At 46.8% G+C, this 18,551-nt stretch overlaps 1 protein-coding gene and 1 non-coding gene across 5 annotated transcripts in view; both read right to left on the bottom strand.

Moving 5' to 3' along the window:
- Positions 1–1,959: 1,959 nt before the first annotated feature.
- Positions 1,960–2,028, bottom strand: TRNAT-UGU (transfer RNA threonine (anticodon UGU)). Its single transcript has one exon. It is a non-coding gene; the product is annotated as a tRNA-Thr (tRNA).
- A 305-nt stretch (positions 2,029–2,333) lies between these two features.
- Positions 2,334–18,551, bottom strand: part of KCNJ4 (potassium inwardly rectifying channel subfamily J member 4) — a 61,016-nt gene continuing 44,798 nt past the window's right edge. Inside the window, exons 2-4 of one of the 4 annotated variants that reach the window (XM_084809832.1) lie at positions 11,105–11,243; positions 8,954–9,146; positions 2,334–4,548 (exon numbers count right to left, since the gene is read on the bottom strand). In XM_084809832.1, coding sequence (XP_084665958.1) covers positions 3,216–4,548; positions 8,954–8,991 — 1,371 coding nt within the window. In that variant the 5' untranslated portion in view covers positions 8,992–9,146; positions 11,105–11,243 and the 3' untranslated portion in view covers positions 2,334–3,215. Of the gene's footprint in view, positions 4,555–8,953; positions 9,147–11,104; positions 11,244–18,551 lie in introns of all 4 variants that reach the window. The other 3 variants (XM_084809830.1, XM_084809831.1, XM_084809829.1) reach the window with 3 other exon arrangements.

The following is an 18,551-nucleotide window of genomic DNA, read 5'->3' on the forward strand; positions in this document are numbered from 1 at the left end:
GATCAAGCCACAGTTAAAAGTACAACAGCACAGGCTGGTTAAAGCACTGGTGGCCCTAAGAGAGGAGTTTTCAGTGACAAGAAATAGGGGAGTTTGACCAAGTGATCCTTGGTGGGTGGAAAGTAGGGTAGCCATGTGTCCTACTTTACAGGGGACAGTCCTCTATTTGAAGGCATTCTCCTCTATTGGATGGGCTGTCCAGTCAAAGTCTGGTTTAAAGATCAAGAACTGTCAGAAGGGAGAGCCAGCAGGGCCTGGAAGTTGCCCATCCACAGTTTGCATCTGGATTACAGCTGACTGGCCAGACCCATGGGTCTTCCCCACTACGATGAAATGTACTGTATTCCTACTTAAATTCTAGCAATTCTTTCTAAATGTGCATACATGTATATGTGTGTGTGTGTGTGTGTAGAGAAAGAGAGGGTAAAAGAAGATACAGATTTGCATAAAATTTGCATAAAATAATGCAAATTTTATGCAAATCTGTGTCCTCTTTTACCCTCTTTTTGGTGCTACGTAAGTGGCCACCCTAAACAAAAGGGGTGTTAAAGCATACTAAAGTATATGTCTATTTTAACCGGTTTTCACCTGTGAAATGTTGGCGAATATAGGAGACAGCTTGCTATGCTTGTTCCTTCACTATTAATTTCCTTGTTTCTCCTATACTTTCTTTTTATTCCCTCCTTAGCCTTCCTTGCCTGTGTTCTTTGGTCAGGTTCAAACCACTCAAATCCCATTCTTTTCCTTTTCACAGATTGCAACAGGGTGTAGAAGGCAGTCTCTTGCATAAGGAGAGACCAACCTGTTCAGTGTTTTATTGCTTGTGAGCAAGACAATTTTGTCCTTGTTAGCAAAAACGGAAGTATTAAGCAGTGCTTAACAAAATGCCCTGGTTATCTATGTGGAACCATGCTGAAATCTTCAGCAGGAGCAAAGTTCTCACTGAGGTCAATAAGAGCTTTAACGGTCAACGAGATTCATGAAAAGACACATTTGGTTAATGAGGCGAGAAAGGCCAGGTAATTAAACAGTTGCATTGTAACAACTTTTTCTGCTCACTCCAAGGCAGTGCATTAAGGGTCTGAGCCTCCTCTGCATTCAAAGTACTTAAAGCACTTCGTCAAATTTAGTTTTGATCTCTTTATAGGTCTAACCATGCCAAGCACACAGCCAGTGGTGTAGTGAACCCAGGGCTCACAGGGTCAAAGCACGGGGCTTTTTGATGACCGAGGTTGATTATGTCATCTGCTGCCACCACCTCAACTTCTCTGTTCCCTCTGAACTTAGCTGCAATCCCCACAGTAGCTGGAGGAAAACGGATTTTCTCCCTGAGGCTGAGAAAAGAAACTCCTGGAAAACCTTGAGCGAGTGGTCTTATGCTCTTTGGGAACATGCTGTGTCCCTCCCTTTCCCTTTCTTGTGCAATCTCAGGTCTCACCAGCCGAAGTCCAACATACTAACCACTGCACTGCCCTTTGCCAGCTCGCTATACTAGGACTATCAGCTCATCCTAATAAATTGGGTGTCACGCTATGTATTGCTGTGCTTTGTACACATATATACATGTATAGCTATAGATCAACACAGCTCCCTGCATTTTGGACTCTCCTTGGAGGCACGGCTATGTGGAGTTTGTGTGTGTGTGTGTGTGTGTGTGTGTGCGCGTGCGCGTGCGTGCGTGAGAGAGAGAGATTATGTATGAGAGAGAAATGAATATGGTTCCACCCTTGCTTTAACCTGATTTAAGCGCATATGTCAATTGTAAGCATTGTGTTACTTTAGGTATGTGTTTGCCAAGTACCGAGGACAACGAAGCACCCAAACCGTCCAGTACTTTCATAGAAAAACAGGAAACTGCCTTGTACTGAGTAAGACCCTTGGTCCATCTAGCCCAGTATTGTCAACACTGACTGGCAGCAGCTCTCCAGGTTTTCAGACAAGGATTTTTCCTGCCCTACCTGGAGATGTCAGGGATCGAACCTGGGACCTTCTGCATACAAGGCAGGTGCTCTACCACTGAGCTACAGCCGCTCCCCATTTTCTGTATGTATAGGAATATCTATACTACAAAATAATCTTGATTTTATATCAGTGTGAGTGTTATATCTTGCCCCCAAAGGATCCTAGAAATCATAGTTTATTGCAGTGCATTATCTGTTTCAAATCCCTAATTGACCCATTTCCTAGAATTCCCTTGGGATGAGGGAATGACCCTGGGGATGAGGGAACGGCAGTTTAAGCCTGTGGTGTAAATGTGTAATTAACTTATCATCAAGAAAATGCTATTCAAGGCATAATGATGCATTGAACCCAGGATCCCCATCTCTTTGTTTCCAGGCTCCACCTAGAACATTATACTTTATTAAAAAATAAATAGTTTCAGTGTCAATTATCCCAGTGAGAACATGGAATGGGTTAGAAGATGGAGAAAGTGGAGGTGAGCATATAGATTCCATTGCTTAGGAGAGACCTGTTGCAGGGCATTCAAATACTGGCCCAGTTGGGAACCATTCCTAGTTGTAAATGTTTCTCACTTGTATGGTTTGTACTTCAATGGGAAGGGACTGAAATGTCAAAAGGATTAGAGAAGATGTGGTGTTAACGTTACTTAGGGAATCATGGATGCTGAGAACCAGAATGAGAGAGATTAACTGCTCATGTGTAAGAACAAAGGAAGCTAAAGTTATTCTCTCCTGATAAGTTTTAAGTATGCAACAAATAATACACATGCAAATCATATCCTACTGCCCTATCTTCCGCTGCCCTCTGCAGAATATCAGGTTCTCCCACTCATCCCTGTTTGGTTGACATTTGCACTCCCTTGTCCTGCAGCAAAAATGTCAACCACTTTAATGGTCATTGATCCCACTGCTGCTCCTGGCAACATAACAAAATGTGCCATATATTATCCTAGCCTGCTGCAGCTATTGCTGTTTTCTCCCAGCTCCAAGCCACAGAAAAGCAGGAGTGTGGATACAATGAAGGGTGGCCTCAATTCTCTTCTGAATTCAGGTTGTCTAAAAACCAAATGTCTAACTTCATGGCAGGAAGCCTGAACCATCCAGTGCTAGAGGAGCGTCATGTCTGTACGTGCTCAGGTTTATTAAAGAGTTGGTAGAAGAAATCCTGTGTGGGGCTTTTCCAGCCAAGCACTGGTGCTAAAGGGATATGGAAACACTGGAGAATAAATGTGGGAGGGGAAGCCAGGATGGAGATTAGATGGCAGATTCCCTACGGTATGAGAGTGCATCCAGGGGAATGGAGACCTGCAACCGATCGAGATCCATGTGGCTGCCAAACTCCATCATAGGTATGGCTCCTGCATCCTCCTTTGTGCCACCTCCCAAATCTACTCCTACGTCCAAGTCATCCTCCTCCTCATCTTCATCCTGGCTGACAAGAGCCAGCTCATTCTCATAGCAGAAGGCACTGGGGGGTGGTGGAGGTGAAGGCAGGATGGTGATCTTGCTCTCCTGCAGCTCCCGAGCAGAGCAGCAAGGGGTTCCAGCCACCTCATAGGTCTTGTGGAAGCGCGAATAGTCCACCTTATAATGTTTCTTCTCCTCAAAGACAACAGGCTCAAAACGGTGGCCCCAAAGGATCTCGCTAGCCAGGTAGGAGCTGCGAGCCTGCGTGGTCATGGCCGTAGCTTCCACCATGCCCTCAAGGATGACGACAATTTCAAAGTCCTCCCTCTCCAGCTCTTCCTTACCCATCCCATAGAGAGGACTTTCTTCATCAATCTCATGGACAATAATAATTGGAGACACCAAGAAGATGCGGTCAAGGCCTATGTCATAGCCTACATTCAGATCCCGCTGGTCCAATGGAAGATACTCACCTTCTGCCGTCATGTAGGGCTTGATGAGCTGGGCCCGGACGTGTGCTTCCACAATATGGCTCCTCCTCAAATTGCCCACCCGCCACATGAGGCAAAGCTTGCCATCCCGTAGAGAGATGACAGCATGGTGACTGAAAAGGAGGGTCTGGGCCCTTTTCTTGGGGCGTGCCATCTTAGCCATGATGGTGCCAATCATGAAAGAGTCAATAACACAGCCCACAATGGATTGTGCCACTACCACCATAATGGCTAGTGGGCATTCCTCAGTCACATATCGGAAGCCATACCCAATGGTTGTCTGTGTTTCTACTGAAAAGAGGAAAGCTCCCAAAAATCCATTGACGTGCTTGATGCAGAGTTTTGTAGCGGTAGAGCCACTTCCAGAACTAGGGGCATCTAAGTCACCATGAAAGAAAGCAATGATCCAGAACAGGAGGCCAAAAAACAGCCAGGAGACCAAGAAGGCTGCTGAAAAGATCATGAGCATGTAGCGCCAACGAGTGTCCACGCATGTAGTAAAGATGTCAGCCATGTAACGCTGGGATTTGTTGCTTAGGTTGGCAAAGTAGACATTGCACTGGCCATTCTTCTTAACGAAACGGTTGCGGCGTTTCCGTCGTGGGGCGTGACCTTTCCCATTCCGACTGTGCCCATTAATGCTGCCAAGCGAAGAGACTTTGTGCCCATCCTCTTCAGTGGAGACAATACTGTACCTTATAAAAAGGAGAGATTATGGTTAAATCTCGTGATCTCTTAAAAGATCTCAGTTAGCACTTCTGCACAAAGATCTAGTACTTTCTCTACCACAGGATTGTGTTCACGCTGGACTTATGGGGCAAGGGTGGGGAACCTATTTGAGCCTGGATTTCAGGCCAAATTCAAATCCTGAGAAGCTCTTGGGGACTGCATTCATTGGTGAGTGTGGCCAAAAGCAGAAAGGGAAAGGCCAAAGCAACAAAAATACCAGCATATGTTAGTTAAAAGCTCTTAAACCTTAAAGCTCTTCCTGCCAGTAACTTTGGGCCAAACCAAATGTTTGGAGTCAACGGAGGCTTCTTTTCTCTTTTAATCCCCTCCCGCAAGGGTGGGTGTAATTTTGTGAAAAAATGGGGGAAGTTAATTCCTCCTCTCCTGGAGCACCATAGTCCTGATCTGAATCAGGGCCATGTGCACTTACAGGAGAGTAGAAAAATCTAGCATGCATAGCTTCATCATGCATGCTTTAATGAACATTTAGTTTGGTTCTGAGCTTTAGGAGAAGCATTTCAACCTGTTAGAATGGGGAAAAAACCTGTGCAAAAGCTGGGAAGCACCAAACCATCAATGGTTGGGGGAAAAGAGGGTGGAGCCGGGGAAAGGGGATGTATGGGTGTTTGTCCCCTTACAGGAGAGGAAGCCACACAGCACTGGAAGACCAGTGTGACCAAGAAAAACACGCAGCACTGGTATTCATATATATTATATAAAAATTCAGAAGGGTGAATCACTCTGAGTTCAAAATACCTGCAATTAAAATAATGTTCTATTCTTTGCAGTTTTTGTAGATTATATTTTTGTATTTCTGCAGATAGTGTGCTTAGTATGAGAGAGAGAGAGAGAGAGAGAGAGAGCAATTAAAATAATCTTAGAAGTGGGAGTGCAAGGACTCACCCCCATATGTGTTTTAACCACATATGAGTTCCAGGTTTCCATGCTTTGCATTTAACGTTCAGTGCAAGGATGAAGAAGGATGTGATACACACTTTTGAATCTCTGCATTGTCACAATCAAAACTCAAATATCTTCTCAAGAATATCACACTGCCAAAGTGCACTGTGATATTTTTTTATTGGTACACTCATACCATTCCCCAACAAGGAAAGCTCCCAGCACAGACAACTTGAGTAGCCTCCAAGACTTGACTTGTAAGGAGAAGCGCATGCAAACAGCCGGACGGTATAGGGGCCCATGTGGATATGGTTTCGTAACAGTTTAACTCCGAATTGCATAAGGCTGGAAGTTTCTATTTTCTGTTCCGTTCTCGTTTGTTGATCTAATTGTGCATCTGTGACAATGTTTATACACTTCCAGAGTTCTAGACAATTCTGTTGCTACAGCAACAAGCGTGTTTCCCAGCATCCTATATCTCAAGCCAAAGGTGTAATTTAGAGATCAAAAGACAAAGGGCTGGCAGATAGCCTGAAAGAAACTCCCTCTCTCCAAGAGCTGTGTCCCTGCCTTTATCGCCTCTTCCCTCAGAATATATTCCATCATCTCCATCTCCATTTTCCCCTCATGGGCGGCTGCAGTTTCATCACCACAAGTTGTTTGACATCACTATCTCCCCAGAAGATGCTGTCATAGCAAACACGTAAGATTGCTCTTACAGCAGCCTCCCCAACCTGGTGCCCTCCAGATGCGTTGGATACAATGGCCATCACCCTTGGCCAGCATGCTGGGTGGGGATGATGGGAGGTGTTGTCCAGGACTTCTGGAGGGTGCCAGGTTGGGGGAAAGCTGATGCCTCCCATGGTCAAAATATCCTGACTTATGTTGCCCTGGTGGGGTTTTGTTTTTTAGGACAGAAGGGGTTGCACGTTTGAGCTGAATTTCTAGGCAAAACTGCTGGCCATGTTGCTACAGAATTTCTCTGGCTACTTATTGGAGAAATAGTACCATAAAACTGAAATTCCTGTACCTGGGTAGAGCTCAGGGCTGACTAAGGGACGAAGCCCAGCAGACTCCTGTTGTATATCAGGAAGCAGAGGTGCTATCGCCGTCATTCCATTTGCTCCCGTGTGGCTGCTGCTGGCACGCGCGCAGCCCATGCTTTCTGGGACACAAGTCCACCTTTGAACGGGATTCATTTCTGGGTAACTCCTGTCGCATGCTGCACAGCTTTGCAGCTTTAGTGGGTTAAGCCTGCATGTGAGATCTAGCGCAGGCAGGGCAGGGGTGCCATGCAAGGAAGAGGGTGCATCCGCAATTTCTGCAGATGCTACCGTCGCTGCACTGCTGTGTTATTCTGCTGCCACCTTGTCCTTTTCTTTGGGTCTCCTGTTACCCTTGCCTCAGCAGATCCTGTGGAGGCTGGCTGTGGAGGAGCCACCCACATCCATGCAGCAGCCTTCCGTGTGATGGTCTCTGAAGTGCACTTCAACGACCACATGCCTTATTGTGCGTGTATAGGTTACAAGAGGTGTGGGAAACCCGTGGTCCTCCACAGGTTGTCAGACTACAACTTCCATCATCCCTGATCAGCGGCTATGCAGCTGGGGCTGATGGGAGGTGGAGTCCAAGAACACCTGGAGGGCAAGAGGTTCCCCATCCATGAGTTTCACAGTTCAAGCATGCACACTAAATCAGAACACTGATGATTTTTACTTTAAAAAAAACAAACCAATGGACATGAACAACATCTGTCAGCTGACTCAGAGGTAGACAGAAACAGTGGATTTCATAGTTTTATGGAGGCCCCCCTTTGACTGTCATGTGTATTACGTCCATTGTGAAGCACACAACTAACAATGCTCTTTCCCTCCCCACCCCCACCGCTATTCAAGGCTTGCCAACACAGACTTTTTTTTAAAAAAGAAAGAAATACTCTGAGCATGCACAGTCACATTTTAAATTCACGTAATTCATTGCCCTATCCCATAAAATGGAGTCTGCCTCTTCTGCCCTGATGCTAAACACCTTTACTTGCAAAGATGCCCCATTTTGTTGTAGAAAAGGATAATATATAGCTTAAAAGTAAAAGGCATAAAATGAGTGCTTGAAACCCTATACATGCCTGGCCACCTCCTGACTATAAAATGTCTTTAAACATTAGGAGGAATGGATACTGCAGTCAGTGAGAAGCATCAGCCCTGCTGCATGTGCCCAATACTGGGCCTGTTTGCCACCTCTCTTACTTGGGAGACCCCTGGGCTTTGGGGCCCCAGACTTCAACCCCAAGGCCCAACCCTAGCTGGACAGAAAACAAAACAAAAAAATGGCCACCTGCTGTTTTCTTTCTTGTTGACTGGCAAACCCAGACGATAACCTACTAAGCCATATGAACTAGTTGGATCAGCAGAACACCAGCTACCCTCATGCCGAACAGCAACATTGGCTCTAAACCCCTACAGCAGGATTTTTTGTTGTGATACTTCCTAGAGAATTTCCCGATGCTACCATCACTGCTGGGAACAACATTAAGAGGCATCCTAGCATCATTCTCGGTGGCTGCTCCCAGACCCTGGAACTTTCTGCCAAGGGGGGCCTGGCAAGACCCGTCTTTGTTGTCTTTCCACCAGCAAGCAAATATGTTTTATTCAGACAGGCTTTTAGCTTTTAAGCTGACCTGTCAGCTGATGTAGGTCATAAATGGTGGGTGCTGCTTATTCCCTTTTTATTTATGTGTTTTTAGTTGATTTGATTTGATGTTTTAATTATAATTTTGTATTTTATCTTATATGCTAATGTTGGTAGCTGCCTTGAATGCTATGTGTAGTGCACAGGTGCTGAGCTTTATTCAGCCCAGGGGCTGAAATCCAATTTGGGGAGGGTCTCATTGGCCACATTCCAGCAATAGGCAGGGCTCAGGGCACAGGGCAGGGCCAAGGACAGAGAAAGCAAAGTGGGCAGGGCCAGATGTAATCTTACCCAGTTGGACATCTTTCCACCAAGTACACACACACAACACAGCTCAGTCCTAACTCTGCTCAGAAGTAAGGTCCAGTGCAACAGTTCTCATGCCTGCAAAATGCACACCTCAATTCTATGCAGGGCATTTAAAGGTTAATTGCCTTTAAATGTCCTCTGATCACTGACAGGAGATAACAGTAAAAGAAGCCTGCAGGCTGGATGGGGAACCCCTGTGGCCTGATGGTCCCCCATGCCTGTTGAAGTGGAAAGGCAGGATATAAATAGAAAGAAAGGGTGATTTGGGCCAAAGTCATAAATACAGGTTTCCCTTACATATAAATCAGGTTGCAGCACCATGTGTGCTCCACATTTGCACCTTGTTGTATCAAGGGGAGGGGTTTTGAATAGCAATAACAGTTAAGCTGGGGGAGAAAGAATCATACGGCCGACAGAAAGTTAAGATGGATTCAGAACGATGAAAGCTGGAAGAAACAGGACACTCACCTGTTTACTCGGATGCTGCCCATGATTCGCTTTATCATGAGGTACTTCTTGTTAAAAAGTTGAAGGGCTTCCAGTGTTGTGTGTGAGTGGTGGTTACGCAAGAAGGAGTCCACACGAGAGGTCACGGTGGTGGTGGTGGTGCCTCAGGGCTGGGGGAAGGCTGCCGTTGCTCCCATCCATGTGGGGTCGATACCTATATTTGACACAAACATGCAGAAGAGGAGTCACAGCTCTTTAAAAGATTAGTCTCAGCTGAGTTGATGAAAGTGTGGGTTTTCTTGTTGCCTGTATTTATTTATAGCCCATCTTCCTTCCATCACAGAACAAAAGGAGGCATACAGAGAGTTCTGTAGCTAGTGGCTCCATTGTGGTTGGACTTCAGGGCTCAGGTCTAGGGCCCCAAAACCCAGGGGCCCCACAAACGACCACCAGAGGAGAAAGAGCAGCAGACGATGAGGGGGAGGCACAAGGGGAACATAGGAAGCTGCCTTATTCCGAGTTGGACTATTGGTCTATCTAGCCCAGTATTGTCGACACTGACTGGCAGCGGCTCTCTAGAGTTTCTGGCAGGAATTTTTCCAGCCCTACCTGGAGATGCCAGGGGCTGAATGTGGGACCATCTGCATGCAAAGCAGGTGCTCTGCCACTGAGCCACAGCCCCTCCCCTGCGTGGCCTCAGCACCCAGCATGGGCAGCCATCAGTGGAGGCTGGTGGCTCCGATGTCGGTGGGGCAGTGAATCCACTCCAGATTTCAGTGCTTCCACAGCCTGGATAGCTCCTTTAGAATTCTGACTGGTTCTGACTGAAACCTTGAGCCGATCTGACTGAAGCCCCTAGCCCCACTGACATCAGAGCCACCAGCCTCCACCGGCAGCCATATATCAGTACTGATACTGCTCACCTTTTCCCCTCCTGTCGTTTCTTCTTCTTAAAAAAAAAGTTTAGTCAGGCGGGTGCATTGCGCGGCAAAGTGCCTGCCACAAAAGCTCCTGCTGAGTGCCTGCACAGAGCCCAGAAGCACTCTGGGGAAATGGAGAAGACGGGCATGGCTGGGGCTTCAGCGCATGCATGCCCAATTTAATGTTGCCAAAGAAGAAAGGGGCCCTTCCTGCTAGGATTGTGGGGGAGGTGAGCAGACAGGGTGAACTGGATGGCAGAAGAGGGGGTGGAGCGCCCAGGACTCTGAGGAAGTAGGGCAGCTCAGGCTAAGTAGCCCAGCTGGTGCTTATAGGGGACAGGGGAACAGCCAGAGGAGGGGGCCCCAGAGGGCACCTGGACCAGAGTCCCTTCAAATTTGGCAGCACTGCTGTCTCAGGCAGTCACTCATCTTGGAAATGATCCACTGGAGGCCGGTGGCTCCTGTCAGGAGGTCGCCCCTGCCGCCTTCTGAAATCCTCAGGTAGCCAGAATCAACACGCAGACAATAGGGCTCTTTTCCAAGGCTTTATTCCCATTCAACCTAATGATGCTTACAGATGCTAATTGCTTGATCCTATGAGTGAGACTTAAGAGCGCTGCCTACTCAGGAGTTCTAACCTTAGGAATCAGTTGATCTCCGTTTGGAGGGGAAGGCGGGAAACCTCTGTACTTATGGGCTAGGAGGAGAGAGTCCACCCTTTTCCCATGGGCATCGGGGCGCTGCTGTTGCCATCGCACCAAGCGGGCTGAGCACCTCCTCTCAGCGCCCGCCATCTCCCACTTGACGCTACGCCGGCGCCTAGCGTCCAGAAACTGCTGTTGCGCCTCCCTCTCCCTGCCAGGGTCACTATCACTCTCAGGAATGTGTACTGGGAGGGGCTCTCCCCCCGTCTGCTCCTCTGAACAGCGCGCGGGTTCCTCTCCCATGGTTGCTATCTCTTCCTCAGAATCAGAACTGCTTTGGGGCTCTCTGGGCTCTGATCCAACCCTGACAGCTCCTGTGTCAGGGGGGCGATGAATCCGCTCTGAGTTTCAGTCAGAATCAGTCAGAACTCTAAAGGAACTATACAAGGTGCTGCATCCTGTGGGTTCAGCACCTTGGATAGCTCCTTCAGTGTTCTGACTGAAACCCAGAGCCCATTCACTGCCCCACTGACATAGGGGCCACTGGCCTCCATTCCACTGACCAAAGCTGAGCCTGCTTGGCTTTAGCAAAGTGCTGAATCGTATACCTCTTCAGACCGTGCCCTGGAACTGCAGACATCTTCTCCAAGGAGGCTTATGAAAGCGCTTGCTTCTCCAGTTGCTTTGCAATGCCCATTGGCCAGAAAGCTCATTCGCATTTCAAATGCCTCCCTTCAGCTTTCTCTTCTGCATGAAAAATGATCAGAAGTTTCACATAAACAACAAGAGAAAGGCTCAAAGGTGAGTAAGCCTCCAGAGTGATCATGTCCTATGACTTCTAAGGATGGCTCCCATGTTCCAGAGAGATGCCAAGGCTTCCTCCATGAAATCTCAAACTGCGGGGTGACCTGCGTGAGAAGGACCTGGAACATATTCCCCAAGAAGAAGACTTTTAATAAGTCTATGGGGTTTAAAGTGATGTACCATAGTAGTCCACATACCGAGGATAAATTCTTGAAAATATGACAGCATTTGCCCAGAGGGCAACTGCAAAAGCCAAATAAAAATTCACTGAATTGCCAGGATGTTGAGCTAGATGAACTCTGAGGTCCCTTCCAGCTCTTCAGATTCTGTGACTATAAATTTAAGTCAGTGTTATTATTTGTAGGAGATTAAAATTAGCAATCATTGGGATGAGGGACGATGGCCAAACATTTAGGAAATCCCCAGCATCATACATAAGCGATCAGCTCTTGTGGAAGTTTCAACTTCTTAAACTTCTTGTGGAAGTTTAAGAGCAACACACCCATCCTAAGAAACACAGCCATGTTAAAGAAGGCATGGTACTGTTCAAACCAAATTCCAGGACTAAGGATGCTTGAATTCTACATGTATGTCTCTTGCAAGTTGAATATAAAGCCTGAGGAAAGGAGAATGATCCCTATCTCTGATTCACTGAGGTGACTCCGCACAAGTGGTTCATCTGTAACAACAATCCAGAGTACGGGTTGAGTACAGGTTGTCGTTGAATTGTGGGTTGTTGCTGAATTGTGGATTGTTGTTATATGTGAACAACTCAAGAGTTCACAATCCAACAACAAACCATGGGTTCTCATCCTGGGTTGCTTGTGGTTAACAATCCATAGTTAAACCATAGTGCAGGGTTCACACATAATGACAACCCACAATTCAAGAACAACCCATACTCTGGGTTGTTTCTATGTACAAACCAAGCCAGCAAGGGACTTGCAAAACATCCATCCTTGCAGGTTGAACTACCAGAGGGAAGCTGGAACAGGATAAGCATAATAGGGAGGCAAGTACTGGCAAGGAAAAAGATCTGGTCCATGTTCTTGCACATCCCAAATTCCACAACACAAGGAGGCAACATCTTAGGCAAGATGGCAAGAGGCAAGGCCCTAAGTTGGAACCAACCTTGAGTCAAGACCCTGGACACAGGTGGAGCTGCTGAACCAGAGACCAGTGCTGAGGTTTCAGAACCCGAGCTATGGTTTCATGGTCTGGCCAAGAGAGTTACTCTGAAGTTCTGCCCACTTGAGTGCTGCATCTGGCTATCGTAAAGGTCCGGTGCCTTTTTACAAAGCTGGTGGTTTCTTCTAGGAGTTGAGGGTTGGAGCTGTGGCAACTGAGTTGGGGAATGTTCCCCAGGGCCTCCCTGCTTGTTGGAAGAGTCCAGGGTTCACTCCTGGGAGTCTGATGGCAGCAGTACTTTCCCAGGGTTCAGTGGATAGGGTGCATGATCTGTGTGTGTGTATGGGGGGAGAGCCCTACTCAAGAAGGACCAGGTAGTGTGGGTATGGCTCCTCCTCAGAGCTGCTGCCACTCGACGATTCCACCTCTGAAGGACTCTTGACCTGAGGCCATGACAGTCCAGGACTGAGTCAGAAAAGAACATAGCAGCAGCCCTGCTGGATCAGACCGAATGTTCATCTAGTTGTCCAGCTTCCTACTTCCCACCATGGCCAACCAAATGCCTCCAGGAAGTCCATAAGCAGGGCATGAAGGCATTAGCCCTCTCCTGCTGTTGCTCTGCAGCAACTGGTTTTCAGTGGCCTACTGGCTCTGAACCCATCGTGAGTGGTGGTAGCCACTGACAGGCCAGTCCTCTGTGACGTGGTTCAATCCCCTTTTAAAAACACCTGAAGTAGTAGCTCTCACCACTTCCTTTTGTCTATCCTGACTCTCCTGCCCATCCATTTCATGGGTTGACCCCAAGTTCTAGTATTATATCCCTCCTTAGTTGACCTTAGTTGGTCCCAGGGCATAGTTTGAAGGCACAGGAGGCAGCCACCTTGCTGAAGCTAAGCAGGTCTGGGTGTGGTCAGTGCTTGGAGGGGAGACCACCTGGGAACCACATGCAGCCACCTTGAGTTCCACGATGGAAGAAAGGTGGGATATAAATGTAAGAAATACAAATACAAATACTTTCCCCCTAAACTAAAAAGCCCCCCCCCCCAATTTGACCTTTCCTTGTAGAGAAGGTGCTCCCCTGGATCAATTTTGGTTGTCCCCCTTTTATCACACCATTTCCAACTCCAGTGATGGCTCCAAATTTTGGAGGGCCCTTGGGCAAGACACCCTTCAGGGGACCCCTCCCTCAGTGAGTTTACCTTCTCACCACCATGGTCACCAGCTGCTCCTGCTCCCCCTCCTCTTTGTCACCATTGCTACCGCTTGCTTGCTGGACAGGCAGGGAGCCAGTGAGCAAGGAGGCAGTGGCATCTACTCCTGCTCCTTCTTACCACCACTTTTGCCTGGGCCAGAGCAAGAGGCAGGCGAACAAGCAGGTTGCAATAGTGAAGAGGAGGAGCTCCTCCAAGGGGCTCTCGTCAGTGGGCCCCTGCTGGAGTGTGGCCATTTGGCAGATGCCCAACCATCACAAAGAAGAGAAACAGGTTCTCAAGATGCAAAACATATAAATTGTAGGACTTCCTACAATTTTTTTTTTTTTTTTGGCATCCCAAGAACCTGTTTCTCTTCTTTGTGATTTACTTCGGATGCTCACGTCCTTCTTCTTTTCTAGGTGCCCAGCCATGCCTGCCCTTGATGCCAGCCCTGTCCAGCTCTTAATATCCTTTTTAAGAAGGGTGATCAGAACTGAACACAGCTTTCCAAATACACACCACCAATTTGTATAAGGGCATTACAAAATTAACAGCTTTATTTTCAGTCCCGTTCATAAGGATCCCGAACATGGAACATGCCATTTTCACAGCTGCCACACGTTATGCTGATCTTTTTCTGTTTGCTGTCCACCATGCAACCACAATGTCTTTCTTGATTAGTCACTGTCAGTTCAGCCCCTATTAGTGTTTAAGTGAAGTTGGGTGTTTGGGGTTTTGGCCCAAATGTGCATTACTTTACACACATGTTTGCATAACAGAGGGCAAAATAACAGGGGTGGGGGTGGGTATAAACCTCACACAAGACTGGAAACAATAATTGGACTACAACTCCCATCATCCCCAGCTAGCATGGGTCATGCTGGTGGGGTGATAGACATTGTAGTCCAACCCCTCTGTAGGGTGCCAGGTTGGGGAAGCCTGATTTAGAATTCACAGTGTGCTCAAGTGGAAGACTCATAGAGGCTGAAGAAGCAAAAGGCCTCAAACAGGCAGGCAGTGCAGGGTCAGGTGTCGGATGACAGCACACAACCTTGAGGCTCAGGCTCAACTCATTTTCACACATGAGGCCCCTGCTTCCACAAGTTTGCAATGTGGCCATAAAACCTGCATTGCCCAGAATCCACATTTCCGTGACAAATGCCTCTCCTCTTCTACATCAAGAATGCCATTTAGATCATAGAATCATAGAATAGTAGGGTTGGAAGGGGCCCACAAGGCCATCGAGTCCAACCCCCTGCTCAATGCAGGAATCCATGTCAGAGCATCCCTGACAGATGGCTGTTCAGCCTTGTCTTGAATGCCTCCAGTGAGGGAGAGCCCACCATCTCCCTAGGTAATCGGTTCCATTGTCGTATTGCTCTAACAGTCAGGACGTTTTTCCTGATGTCCAGCCGGAATCTGGCTTCCTGTAACTGGAGCCCATTATTCTGTGTCCTGCATTCTGGGATGATCAAGAAGAGATCCTGGCCTTCCTCTCTGTGACAACCTTTCAAGTACTTGAAGAGCGCTATCATATCTCCCCTCAGTCTTCTCTTCTCAAGGCTAAACATGCCCAGTTCTTTCACTCTCTCTTCCTAGGGCTTTGTTTCCAGTCCCCTGATCATCTTTATTGCCCTCTTCTGAACCCTCTCCAGTTTGTCTGCATCCTTCTTAAAGTGCGGTGCCCAGAACTGGACACAGTACTCCAGATGAGGCCTAACCACTGCTGAGTAGAGGGGAACTAGTACTTTCCGGGATTTGGAAGCTATGCTTCTATTAATGCAGCCCAAAATAGCATTTGCCTTTTTTGCAGCCACATCACATTGTTGGCTCATATTCAGCTTGTGATCAACAACAATTCCAAGATCCTTTCGCTTGTAGTGTTGTTGAGCCAGCTATCCCCCATCTTGTAACTATGAACTTGGTTTCTTTTTCCTAGGTGCAGAACTTGGCATTTATCCCTATTAAATGTCATTCTGTTGTTTTCTGCCCAGCGCTCCAGTCTATCCAGATCACTTTGAATTTTGTTTCTGTCTTCCAAAGTATAGCTATCCTGCCCAATTTTGTGTCATCTGCAAATCTGATCAGCATTCCCTGCACCTCCTCCTCTAAGTCATTAAAAAAAGTTGAAGAGCGCTGGGCCCAGGACTGTGCCCTGCAGTACCCTGCTCATTACCTCTCCCCAGTTTGAGAAGATCCCATTGATAAGCACTCTTTGAGTCTGATTCTGTAGCCAACTGTGGATCCACTGGATCGTTGTTTTATCTAGGCCACTTTGAGTTAGTTTGCTCATCAGGATATCATGGGACACTTTGTTGAAAGCTTTGCTGAAGTTGAGGTATATTATGTCTACAGCATTCCCACAGTGCACAAGGGAGGTTACCTGATCCAAAAATGAGATCATATTCATCTGGCAGGATTTTCACAAATCCATGTTGGCTTGGAGTCATCACTGCATTGTTTTCAAGGTGCTTCCAGATGGATTGCTTTATCATCTGCTCCAGAATTTTCCCAGGGATTGATGTCAGACTGACTGGTCTGTAGTTCCCAGGTTCCTCCTTTTTACCCTTTTTGAAGATAGGGACAACGTTAGCCCTCCTCCAGTCATCTGGCACTTCCCCCGTCCTCCATGATTTCTCAAAGAAAATAGACAGCGGTTCTGAGAGTTCTTCTGCCAGTTCCTTTATTACTCTAGGATGCAGTTCATTTGGCCTTGAAGATTTGAACTCATTCAAAGTAATTAGGTGTTCCTTGACCATATACCTATCCATCTCAAGCTACAATCCTGCCCCTGTTCTTCGCCTTTGCCAGGGGGCTCATAGACCCTCTTTTGGGAGAAGACTGAGCCAAAGTAGGAATTTAGCACTTCTGCCTTTTCTTTGTCATCTGTTATCATTTTGCCATCCTTATTTAATAGCTGAACCGCTATTTCTTTCCTCTGTCTTTTACTATGCACATAGCTGAAGAAAGCCTTTTTGTTGCTTTTAGCATCCCTCACTAACCTCAGCAACAAAAAGGCTTTAGCCTTCCTGATGCCATCCCTGCAATTCTGTGCTACCTGCCTGTATTCTTTCTTTGTTGCTTGGCCTTCTCTCCACTTCCTATATGTGTCCTTTTTTGTTTTCAGGTCATCTCTAAGCTTTTTGTGAAGCCACATTGGTTTCTTCTGTTGTCTTCCACCTTTTCTTCTTGTTGGAATTGTTTGTAATTGTGCCTTGAGAATTTCCTTTTTAAAAAGCTCCCACCCATCTTGAACTCCTTTTCTCATTAGAGTTGCTTGCCATGGGACCTTACTTATCATTGTTCTGAGTTTATTAAAATCAGCTTTCCTAAAATCCAGGGTATGCATTTGACTACACTCGGTTTTTGCTTCCCTAGAACCAAGAACTCAAGTATAACATGGTTGCTTTCCCGAAGAGTTCCTGTAACTGCTACTTTATCCACTAAGTCATCTCTGTTGGTTAAGATCAAGTCAAGGATAGCCAATCCTCTAGTTCCTTCCTCTACTTTCTGTAGAAGGAAGTTATCTGCCACACAAGTCAGGAATTTCCTGGAGGGGCCATGTTTAGCAGAATTTTTATCCCAGCAAATATCATGGAAATTGAAGTCCCCATTACTACTACATCATGTTTTGTTGAAACACTGGCTATTTGCTTTTCAAACGTTTCATCCTCGTCTTCTCCTTGATTGGGTGGTCGGTAGTAGACTCCGACCACCAGGTTCCTTTTATTCTTTGCGCCATTTATTTTGATCCAGATGCTCTCAATGGGGCTACCAAGCTCCTCCTCCTGTATTTCTGTGCAGAGAGATGTATTTTTCACATATAGTTCAACCTTACCTCCCTTTCCATTCCTCCTGTTCTTTTTGAACAAGTTATATCCTTCAATTGCTGTGTTCCAGTCATGAGAGTCATCCCACCAAGTCTCAGTTATACCTATCAAGTCATAATTTCCCTCCTGTATTAAGAGTTCAAGTTCGTTCTGTTTGTTTCCCATACTCTGGGCATTAGTATATAGACATCGAAGACCATGTGCTTCATAGTCTGGCTTTCTTCCTACATGTTTCTGAAGACTATTATTGGGCACTATTAGAGTTGTTCTCTCTGTTGCGGTGCATGAGCCTTCGTCCATTGTTACCCCCAACTTTACATCTCCCTTCCCCATAGGATCCACTTTAAAGCCCTCCTGATGAAGTTCTTAATGCTGTGGCCAAACACATTCTTCCCAGCCTTTGTGAGGTGCAGCCCATCCCTTGCCAACAGCCCATCTTCCAGGAAGTATAGCCCATGGTCCCAGAAACCAAATCTCTCGCGCAGGCACCACCTTCGTAGCCAGTCATTCACCCAGAGTATTTTTCTTTCCCTTTCTATTCCTCTTCTAACTACTGGAAGGATGGATGAGAAAACTATCTGGGCCCCAAAGTTCTTGAGTTTCCTTCCCAAAGCTTCAAAGTCTGACGTGATTTCTTCGTAGCTCCGCTTGGCAGTATCATTTGTTCCCACATGGATTAGAAGAAAGGGATACCTGTCAGTGGGTTTTATGAGTGCAGGCAACTCTTCAGTCACGTCTCTAATCCGTCCTCCCAGGAGACAGTATACCTGGTGAGTCCACAGGTCTTTGTGACATACTTGGGTTTCATTCCCACGCAGCATGGAATCTCCCACTACTACTACTATTCTCTTCTTCTTGTTGTAGGCCTGGGTTTCATCACCTCTGCTTGACTGCCCTTCAGCCTCTTGCTCACTCTCATGCAGGCTCCCCTGTAATTCTTCCTCTGCAGGCTGTCCTCCAGTCTCATCCTCAAGTACCTGGAATCGGTTCCACAGCTCCACTGCTTCCACTGGTGCAGTGTGGCATCTAGTTCTTCTTCTCCTAACTGTCACCCTTTTCCAAGGAATATCCTCTACTAGGGATGGCAGAGAATTCCGCCA

Source organism: Heloderma suspectum, chromosome 7 (assembly GCF_057233095.1).
Source record: "Heloderma suspectum isolate Gila_16-S chromosome 7, 16-S_ref, whole genome shotgun sequence".
Lineage (NCBI taxonomy): Eukaryota > Metazoa > Chordata > Lepidosauria > Squamata > Helodermatidae > Heloderma > Heloderma suspectum.